This window comes from Liolophura sinensis, chromosome 8 (assembly GCF_032854445.1).
Source record: "Liolophura sinensis isolate JHLJ2023 chromosome 8, CUHK_Ljap_v2, whole genome shotgun sequence".
Classification (NCBI taxonomy): Eukaryota; Metazoa; Mollusca; class Polyplacophora; order Chitonida; family Chitonidae; genus Liolophura; species Liolophura sinensis.
The window spans coordinates 38216686-38228266 of NC_088302.1; the positions used below are offsets into that span (position 1 = coordinate 38216686).

The 11581-nt window shown below is 38.3% G+C and overlaps 1 protein-coding gene across 1 annotated transcript; it reads left to right on the top strand.

Annotated features, from left to right (window-relative positions):
• The first annotated feature begins 6948 nt into the window (after positions 1-6948).
• On the top strand, positions 6949-7841 carry LOC135473499 (uncharacterized). The gene is made up of 2 exons (XM_064753349.1): positions 6949-6979; positions 7357-7841. The coding sequence occupies exons 1-2, from the start codon at positions 6949-6951 to the stop codon at positions 7839-7841; spliced, it is 516 nt and encodes a 171-aa protein (XP_064609419.1).
• Positions 7842-11581: the final 3740 nt, after the last annotated feature.

Below are 11581 nucleotides of genomic sequence, written 5' to 3' on the forward strand. Positions count from 1 at the left end.
ATGGGGCAGAGCTATTATCTTCAATCCAAAGACAGTTGTATAGGGAAGATTTCCTTTCTATTCTCACCCTATATTGTATGATCTACACTCCTATACCATGTATCAGAGCCTATTAAGGACTTAAATCCTGAGTTTATATTTGAAGACATCTACCTCAGACACTGTACAACAAATGTGTTTACAAGGAAACGGACCCCCCTGTGATTGATTATATCTTGGTTTCTAATAAAGATATTCTGAATTTATATTGTGCTCTGGTGATTGTTAGGGATAGAAATGTATAAAAATGTTTTCTAACAAACATACACATACATCCCTTTGATTCCGTGTAATTAAAAACGATCAGAGTGGATTAAAACGCAAAATGGAACTGATATCATGCAGCACAGCGTTTTCCAAAGCAAGTATCTTGGAAATGTGACTCGGGACTTCCTCATGACTAGTAGCCTACATTATATGGTACAGGATTTCGATACTCTGCCGGGTAATTGTTAATGGCATCTGCCGGGAAGCACCTAAAATTTCCTTTTGAATATTTTTACTTCCTGATTTCGCTGACGATCTGAAAACGCCAATCATGTGTTGTATATAAATAGTTAGAGACAGATCACTCATCACTATCACTCATAAATCACGTATGGATACTCCACCCTGTTACTTATCGCAATCGTAAACAAGGATTTTGTGGACTTTTCCCTCTAATTATGTTAGATTTGCTTAACGTTCAATCACTTGTGGCGGAGTAAATTAGGTATATGATACTACCTTCAGGGTGATGTTTTAGACATTTCTGCTCTATCCATGAAAACATCAATATATATAGGCCGATCATCACCTTCTTAATAAAGCACTAGGTTTATGTCAAAAGTTCCGCTATATAGAAGCCTGTGCAATTTTATTTTTCAGAACAGTTAACATGGTTAGAATACATAGAAATAGTAGTACCTAAGTGTAGGCACATACATATTCATCCCATTCAGAACTTGAACCTGCTTGCTGATTAACATTTTCTTTCCAGTTGACCTATGAATTACCTGCCAGCATCGCTTTACTGGTTTCAATTACCCCAGTACTTTTCAGTGTGTTAATCGACTGTAAAATCTTAATATACTTCTGACTGAATGTCGCACGTAAGTAACGCCTTTAGGCATGCCAGTCTTAAGTCATATAGATGAGATGTATGTTTAGTATTCCAGTAAACATAATGACATCAGTAGCTAAGGTAGTTAAATGACGTGAGACTTTAATTATATCTTTGTTTACATTTAATTCATCTTTTGTCAGTTATATTCTTTGTGCAAAGCCAACATTGAATGTTTTAATTTGATTTTCTTCTAGAATTGCAGTTAAGAAGATTCTTTATGTATGACTTATGTTTGTCAGCCAATTGGCGGCAAGACAGGTCAGCGCTAGGGCGAACTGAATGCAGGTTAAAGAATAATCAGCAGATCATGGTCAAAAACTAAAAAGAATGATAAGTAGGTTAAGGAAGAATTAGCAGAACGAGATAGAGTTAAAGGATAATGACCGGAATATGCAGATTAAATATAATTATTAGAGAAAGTGGGTTGGTAGATGTAGTAAGCGAAATAAACAGGCCATGTGATAATAAACAGATTGAGCATTGTGAAAAATAAAACCAAAACCAAATGTTTAAAGACTTATGAGTGGACAAAGCAGACGAATGCGTTTGAGAGTTCACGAGTATCAAAAAAGGCCTTATGGTAAAGGGTAAAGCACGTGTATTACACCCATCAGCAAAATGTCAAGACTTGTTCCTTAATGCACGCTGTCCGTAAACCTTTACATGGTAGTGATGGTTGCCCAAAGCGGTATCATATCCAACTGTAATCACTCCACGAGACTCTCATTTACAACGACAATATACCGTTCAAAGTGAATCCTGTAGCTCATTCACCATGTTTATAGAGGATAGCTCATTTATCTTATACAGCCTCAGACCATAAACTAATAATAAAGGATAGGCATTTGTGTATCTCTGGAGTAATTCTTCAACACAGATCCATTGTCCTTTCAGCACATTGACTGTACCCAGGTATTGGGCACTTAATCAGTCTCCGAGGAGCAAGCTAAGAAAGGGAATCTAAGGAGCAAGTTAATTGTTAAAACTAAAACGTTATACGAAATGTCTTTTAAAGTAGCGAGGGACAGAGATAATTAAGCACTAAATATTTTTTTGTGCTGAATGAACACCAAAATAACATCATGATAAGTTAACAAACTTTCTGCCATAATGATAACATGTATTGTTTTATCATCTGATAATCGTTATAGATCGAAGCTGACGTAAGCACTAAACTATAGCTGTAAGATGTAAGATGCAATTAGGGCAGATAAAGTAAACAGTGACCAAAACGAAACAAATGGACAAATGCTAATTGGCTATTGGTCAAACATTATCAGTTACAGTTCTATATTAGATTTGAGTTTATACTCAAGAATATTTCACTTACACTACGGAGGTCAGGAAATCGTGGGGAATCCTGGGGAATCCCACACCATCCGCGGGTTACTGACAGACCTTACCAAATGCGATCGGATAGGAAACCACTGTGGCGAGAGGCGCCTGGACCATGTGTTGCTCTAGCACGCTAACCACTTGGCCATACAGGCCGCTGTTTCATGTGACATTTACAAAAGCGCTCATAATGGCTATGTAGTTACATAAGAGAGTTATACAATACACATATACTTATACAACACAGATACAGTAAACTTTACCGCGCTTCGGGCGTTTCGCAAAGAACAGCCCATTCTACTCCAAACGCATAAACGGATTGAACTTAATTAATACTTAGATTTATCATCTGGAACCTGCCATGTTTTGATTTTTATGTCAACGATTAAATTTCGGTCGTAAGCTTTAATTAATAGACTCGTTTCGGTTCACGTCGATGTAAAAACCCTCATATTCAAGTTTCGGCACGTTTTATACTTGCTAGTATAGTCAATATGGACTTACATCTGATATGGGAAATAAGTGGTCTTAAATATATATTGGAGCACTGGGAATACAGTTGTTTCCACTTTGATCCGGTTTAGAATTTCAAGATGGACTGATTGTGGCTTTTTCATCAGAGGCGACCTGGAGACATAGTTAGCATTGTTTAGTGTAAGTAGTATTTGTGAAATGCAATTCTGTTCTGTCTAGACATTGCGTTGTTGTCCTAGGTAACGAGGAATAATCGTGGCTATACGGTGCCATTTTGTTGCTCACAAACACTATATGTCTGCTTTTACGTGTACAAAACGATAATAACCTTTGGCAATGGCTATGTCTCTGTGTGATTTGACTAAAGCTAAGTGTTTATACCTGCCAAGGAGATCATTCCATGATGACGCCCTTAGGCTGCACCAATCAACTCATCTGGTGAACAACCCCCCCAATGTAAAGCCTTTAAAGGTTATTCACTAATTGTCTTGTTTTGATAAAGTATATTTATGTAATAATGTATTATTGTATATATTAAATATACACAATTAATATTGTACCATTTCTATGATTTAATCGCACACTGAAGTTTGAATATTCTAAACATTGTTCTGGTGAGATGTGAATACAATAAATCATTTCAAGCTGTAAGGATGAGTGTAAGCAAGATTTACATATGGAATCAACAGATCAGTATATTGCTAAATTTGGTAAAACAACCCTTATAATCAGTGGAAAAGTCCGTTTAAAAAACCATACCTCGACACAAACATTCGTATACCAGCCGTCGGCAAAAGACGGACGTCACAGGTCAATAATCGCAAGCCAATTCCTAAAGCAACGCTTAACAAAGTATGCAAAGGTTGAAATTAGGATGGAATCATGCAGAGATGATGTTCTAGGAGAATGAGTGAAATCAACATTCAAATCCTGTACCTTGTTGTTGAGTTGTTGAATACAAATATGTATCTCAGTCGCGCTTTGATTGCAACTGCTCATATATCCAACGTGGCGACCTAATTCAACCCGACGAATATACAATCCCATAGCCCCTTTAAAGACATATCATAACGGTTTTAAAAAAAACTTTTATAAAAAGTTGTTTTTGAATCTTAAATTTTTTTGTCTCGAGGATTTGGATCCAGTCCTGGCCAGTGTGGAATTGCTCAAGTGGGTGGACCAAATGTCGGGTCTCAAAGTCTTTAGAATCATGACGGTATCGTAATTGGGCGTTGCTATAAACACAAATTAACGTGCAAACACGTGTCAAATATTGATCAATGCGTGGTGCGTATCTGTTTTCCCTAGTCTTCTTGCATACTGATAGTCTCGTATACTTTGCATCTATGGTGTTTTAGTCACATGTAAATCGGGTAAAATTTCTTTTGACTCATAACCAAAGGTTGAAGGTTGGCAATAATGGTTGAGGGAAAATATTTACAAATGAACAGCTGAAAAACTGTGTCAAAGAATTCATGAAGACGCTTGTCAATTTGCCAAAAAGTCTTCATTTAGAAAAAAAAACTTTTTTGTCATCAGGCTTTGGTCAGCAGGCAGTGTTGTGTGTGGATCCACCCAATCGTTTAACCTGGAGATTAGCCAGCTGTTTAATAACACACGACACTGCGACTACAGCATAAAACGATTTATACATCTGCTCTAGGTGGTTATACTATAAGTGCTATAGAAAAAAAGCAACAATCACTTATCAAGTCACACGGGGTCGTAATACCTGGCATAAATAGTATGTTATATATTAGATACGGTATTACAATCGCATTAATCTTGTCGGGCTCTACCATCGTGAATTTCCTGTCAGAGCTCATCCCTAAAGATTGACGGCGTCTATACAATATTCCCGTAGTCAAGACCTCAAGAGACGCTTTTTAACCAGTAAATTTAAATGCACTGCAGGTCATATTTTGAATATTAAAGAACCAGGTATTCAAATAGCTCGTTCCAAGCTATTCGTTCTATTAAAGATCAGGCATTGAGCACAATGACTGTATGTCTGCTGCACTGCTACCATTGTTAATTAGTCTGAAAGGATGTTCGAGAAATAAATTCGCAAACGGTGCGCATGGATTAACACCAACTCTTGACTCTACCAGCTAAAATGTACTAAAGTCTATTTTACAGCCCAAATGCAATGGCTAAGAATGTTAGTAGCTTGCATCCAAGACACATCTTGCATTTTCAAAACGGCACAACTGTTTAAATCTGTAGTAAAGTGTGTACATGTATTTCCAGATATGACATCAAAGACTACAGCAGCGAGAGTAAAACCAGAGCAGAGACAACAGTGTGACGGCACATGGTGAAACTGTCCATATAAATGCTTCGATAGTAAATACTTCAACGCCCCTTTTCAGCATGGCTTAAGGCTAATTAGGTGATAAAATCCAACTACTTTGATGACAATTTATTAGACGTCACATTACGAATTTGCCCGGAAATCGTCATTATAATGGCAATAATTAACTATTGACTGCACAACTTTGGACTGAATTATTTCTGGCGGGATCTGTTCCCCATGGTGTTAAAGTAGTTTAAAGGCTACAGCCTTACGTAAGTGGGGTTATCAGATACTTCATGAGGTGTGGTATTTTCCACTGACCGTCAGTTTCCTCAGTCTGTAAACTCGGACGCTGACATATAAAAAGTATCAAAATATCCTTTCGTCAAATATCAATTAAAGAAACTCAACCAAATAAACATATTACAGAGTTACGCTAGTCATTAATAAACATGGATGTTACTTAGTAGAACATCAAAAGACTTGAAGGTTGCGTGATGTTAGTCCACCTGTGTGACCCTTGTGGCTAGCTTTGGGTCAGACAAAGATATGCTAAGCTTGTCTTATATTGGTGGCCATTTTGGCGAGATTTCTTGCACAATTTTGATCCTAGAAACTTTCAAGCCCAAACAGCTATATAACTATAGACTTCTATTCATTTATATGCCAACCATTTAAAAAAAATCTGTCTATCGAAAGTGTGAAATCAACTACAGCAGAAAAACAGCGAGTTAAGGTGAATTTGCATCCAGATTTGAACAATTATTTGCAGAATACAGTGGGATTCAAACTGGAATTTTCAGAAAAAAACATATCCAGATTCAGAAACTATCAAACCATTGTAAGAAAAATGTATGACCAAATTCAATGAAATATGGTCTTACAACCGCGCTGCTTTGTTGAATTTCGACAAAAATAATAATATGCAAAACTGAGATATGACTGCAAATACAAGAGGCGGAGTGCGAGTTCATGACTATATCATTGTTAGTTCCTGGGTGCGTTCGTTATATCTGTTCAAGTAAACACGCCCAAGGTATTATATGCACACAATCAAGAAAAAACTTCCATGACTTAAAGGGCTTTTTAATTATTATTGTACATCCCGGGGGAAAGCCGCACACAGGGTGTAAGTTTATGTATGTATGCCTTAATACATTGGGAATTTTTGCTGTTGTCATTTTGCTATCTGAAGTTTTTAACCTCATTTCCGGCTTGCGTCAGTGTTCCTTGAGAACGTTTTAGATTCTAAACAGGTAATAATTTTAACATACATACGTGTATTTAAATCATCAGCGATCAGATTATCACAAGAATAGGTGAGGGGAAGATTAGGTAAGTATTCGGTTAGAGTGTCTTGTCAATATGAATCACTAAGATGCCTTATATTCTTCCTCGTAAACAGCTGACGTGTATTCAAATTTTATGACTCAACAAAATATTTGGTGTCATATTGTTGAAGCTAGCAATGAATAGGGCTATGGGTGAAATGTCAGTATGTAAGATGATAGCGCCGGTATCTGTTCGACAAAGAACATGGGCGCAACTCGACAACCCTAGTCACTGTGAAGCATCCACTTAGGTGTAAAGAATACCAGTAAACATACATTAATATGATTTATGCTATTGACGTGTCGCAAAGGCATCCTGGCACAACAGCGTTCATACAATAACAGACAAGATAGCTGAGGCGGAAACCATGCGTGGAGCCGGAGCGGGTCTATCATTCGGTATGTCACCGCCAGAGTGCGCTGTGCCCAGGTATGTCGGCTACCTGCCAGAAACCGTTCTACTCCCAAATCGCCTTCATTAATTGCTGCCAGTTTAATTAGCCGAAATTCAATCCTCATAAAAAGGCCTTCCAGATTGCTTGCGATGTCAATTTGAGAAATGATTAAGACCATGAAATCTATACAAAACAACCCACGGTGCGATAAATTAAAGCCATAGTGGGCAGTTGATAAACACCAAGGTGTTTAATGATTACATTTCTGACAGGTTAGCTTTATCATAGGGTATCAGGTAAAAAAAAATAAACAAACCCAAGTATAGTAACAATATTCAAACAAATATGAACAGGTAATCCCCTTTAGAATTGTTATTTCAGTTTCCAAAGATTCGGGTCATAAGTCATCTTCTCATGACCCATCTACTCATGACCCACCTACTCATGACCCATCTACTCATGACCCATCTACCCATGATCCACCTACTCATGGCCCATCTACTCATGACCCATCTACTCATGACCCATCTACTCATGACCCACCTACTCATGACCCACCTACTCATGACCCATCTACTCATGACCCATCTACCCATGATCCACCTACTCATGACCCATCTACTCATGACCCATCTACTCATGACCCATCTACTCATGACCCATCTACTCATGACCCATTTACCCATGATCCACCTACTCATGACCCATCTACTCATGACCCATCTACCCATGATCCACCTACTCATGGCCCATCTACTCATGACCCATCTATTCATGATCCATCTACTCATGACCCATCTACTCATCTGCTCATGACCTACCCGCCCATGAACCAACTGTTCATGATCCGCAAGAAGCCAATTTAACCCAACTTATTATCCACCTACTCATGGCCCACCTGCTCGTGACCCAACGGTTCATGACCCACATACTCATAACCCATCTACTCATGACCATCTATTCTACTTATGATCTAGCTGCTCATGGTCCACGTGCTCATGACATATCTACTCCCGACGAACGTGCTCATAATCCACCTACTCATGACCCGCGTATTCATGGCGTATCTACTCATGAGCATTCTACTCATGACCCTTACTCATGCATTGTGCTCAAAGACCACCGAGATGAATGTTATGAAGTTATACGAATTGAAAGACCTTAGAATTTGATTCCGGTTATATGGACAATCACGCTTAATTGTTAATATCAGTGGAATTAGTATTCTGCTGACATGCACAGTGATATCAGATTTTCTGCATCTGCACTCGAACCAGTATTCACCCATAGGCAACAGTGTCACGAAGCACAAAGCGTTGGTGACAGATGACAACACTAAATAATGGGCACATTGTCCTGAAACGAATCCATGCCCATCGCCCATATAGACCTTTTGCATCGCAGCAGACAAAAGTAAAGCAGACTTAATACACGATTTTCGTGATCTGATATCATAAGATTTTGTCAGCTGAGATAAAATTTCCTGAAATGCTCCCTGCAGACCGAGCTTTTCCCTTTCGTAGAGTTTGTATGTGAGAAATTCTGAAAAAATGAACGAATAATTAGAATTTTGTGTATGCTAGTCTCTGTTCTACATACCTTGTTGTAAAATATAGCTGGGCCCAGTTTCAAGAGGCGGAGTACATTTTTTTATTGTGGATTTGTCGTACGATATTTTGTATGTCACTATTAACATACCATTGTCCTATATGTGCGATTATTGTACATGTACGTCAAACTGGGCCCAATTCTATTCGATGACAAACACTTGTTCTGTCTCTGCTCAGATTGCATCTCTTACCGTTATTCCCAGATGATATGTGTGTGTGTGAATAAGTAAAGGTAACGATCGAACACATACTTCCCCAGGCTGCCAGTTAGTCGGATCAGACTACTGGAGAAATATTTAAATGATGGAACACGAGTACCTCTCAGTACAAATGTTTACAAACTGTTGAATCCCAGGGGTTTTCGTAAATCAGATTACGGTAGTTCTTTTTACAGTGTTATCTGGGCCTTTCACTGAATTGTAACGTGGTGTGGTACTAGTTTCACCTGTGTGTTTGTGGCAAAGGCTACATACAAACAAACGAAAAAAAGCATCCCCCCAAAATGATATTACATTTTAACGGCAATATCTGATTTTTTACAAAAATAGCGTATAAATAAGATCTGAACAAATATTGTTACAAGTTATATGTGTGTTGTCACATGCACGAAATATAAAACCTACAAAAGATCCTGCTACCGTACTCTATCCACCACGGACTGTAAACATATCGGTCCTGTAGAAAGACACCCGCTTTGTTTTATACAAATAAACAAGTTTAAGTCAGTATTAGCCAATGAACGCTCCTTGTGAGCCAAAAGCCTTGACTAAAAGAAAACGAACTTTTATTGGCTGAGGTGTTGTCTCTTCATTAATATTCATGACCGATATGGAAGCTAATTTGCATGGAAACTGAAAAATTTGGGACGTAAAAGATCTAGACATATGAGAGAGAGCCTCTACATGCAATTCTTAAAGGAAAGCATAGTTTAGTACATCTGTAAATGGAACAGGGTTATAGCCTTGGCCCCAGGCCCTGTCCACGCTACCATCACTACATGCAGGATTTGCCTGCTCTTGTTTTCGGTAACTCAAGCCGATCTGGTTATTCATAGTTGTATTTCGGCGACAGTTTATTTCTTATCTGATCTTTTATTTGAAGACAAGACACCATTTTCAGTCATTCTAGTCCAGTTACGTCTAACAATTTGCAGTTAACATCGCTGCATTCTTTTACCAAATCCGGCTTAAGTGGCCTGAAAGTTGCTGCTATTTTAGCGTTTACATAAACAGTTAGAACAAAATCCAAATTAGGGTAACTCCACATGGCAGTATTTCACCGGCTTCTTGCGATAATTTGCCAACTACAACACTGTCGTCAGCTTTTTTATAGCTTTTCCTCAAAATTAAAATCTGTTTGATTTTCACTCGACATAACTCACTGATACTGTAGCTTTTTCGGCCAGTTAGTATTATATCAACATTGTTGACTGGCACTGTAGCTATTCTGTCAGTGAGTAATATATTGACATTAATGACTAGTACTGTAACTTTTTCGGTCATGAAGTATTATGTCGACATTTGCTGACCTGACACTGTAGCGTTTTCGGTCAGTGAGTATTATGTTAACATTGTTGAGTGGTACTGTAACGTTTCAGTAACTGAGTATTATATCGACATTGTTGACTAGTCCTGCATCTTTTCGGTCAGAGAGCATTATATCGACATTACTGGCTGGTACTGCAGCTTTTAGGTCAGTGAGTATTATATCGAAATTTGTTGACGTGTACCATAGCTTTTCGGCCACTACGTATAACATCGACATTGCTGACTAGTACACTAACTTTTTCGGTCATTTAGTAATATATCTCCATTGTAACTGACCTGGTCAGTCTCTATGGTTCGTCCTGTCAGTGAAGGGTCAGTGTCGCTGCGTTATTTTGTCTGTGTCATCTTAGTTCCAGCAGTGTGCAGGTGTAGGGACAACCCGGAAGGTCAACAACCTCAGGCTATTACCAACAAAGCAGGATTTCGTGTCACACTGTCGTCCTGCCTAAAGATTAGATTCTTTGCTTTACTGTGTGAAGGAGTCGGGTTTGTGCAACCAGCCGCGCATGCGGAGCTTAATTCCATTAATTCACCACATGCTTAAAAGCGTATAATACGGAACGGTTTGTTCTTGAATTATAGACGTATGCTGTCGCTCAAGGATACCAAGACTTAGACCGTTGCTAGGTTAAAAATGATTTTTTTTCCAGAGTTCATCCTCTTGAACAATTCCACAATATTCAATCTTATAGTGAGTGACAAAACATCTCCTTAATGGCGTCTCTAAGCTCGACACGTTGGCCGTCAAGCACTAGTACATGTAGTCGTGTAACATGGCGATTTGGCATCTTAAATTTTAAACCCAATAAATGGTCAACAGAAAGAAAAACAAGAACAAAGAAATGAACTGCAAAAACCACATGATTCGACATTTCTCTAATGAAGTTATTTACAACGAATGTGGCTGGCAGATTGTCTCGTGTAGCAAGTAAAATAATTCATAGCTGTGTCAAAATCCGATTGCACGATGATCAGCAAAACCAAAAATTTTTATTTTAACTAATCCAAGAAATGTGAAATATCTATCTGATAATTTCAATAAAACATGTTTTTTGAGATGCTATGCTACGTTATTGCTGTACAAAAATGTTTGGACAACTTGTACTTTTTCAATCACTAACTAAGTCACGCGAGCCTTCATCCCCATTACGGGATAAGGAACTTTCAAGATTCCTTTCCTTGAAGGATTCATTGCCTTAGGGGCCTTAGTGGCACGGTACTTTGTGTTATCGACCTTGAAGTTCTCCTGAGAAGGTTTCAATTTCACCAAAATGACTCATGCTACAATTTGGAAAGTTTACCAGTAAGTTGCCAAAGATAGGTGGTTTTTGTAATGGACGGATAGGTTGACTTTTCTGCTTTGAAGATTGTCGTTCAACGTCAGTACAAAGAGCGGAAACGACCTGTAATTAGACTTCTCGGTTATTCTCGGTAAATTATCTAACATTA

What these genes read in the sequence shown, in the direction of transcription:
- LOC135473499 (XM_064753349.1), top strand. Translation starts at nt 6,949, where the DNA reads ATGCGTGGAGCCGGAGCGGGTCTATCATTCG. An exon ending in CGGAGCGGGTCTATCATTCG is followed by an intron (nt 6,980 to 7,356) that starts GTATGTCACCGC and finishes TTGTTATTTCAG; the next exon opens with TTTCCAAAGATTCGGGTCAT.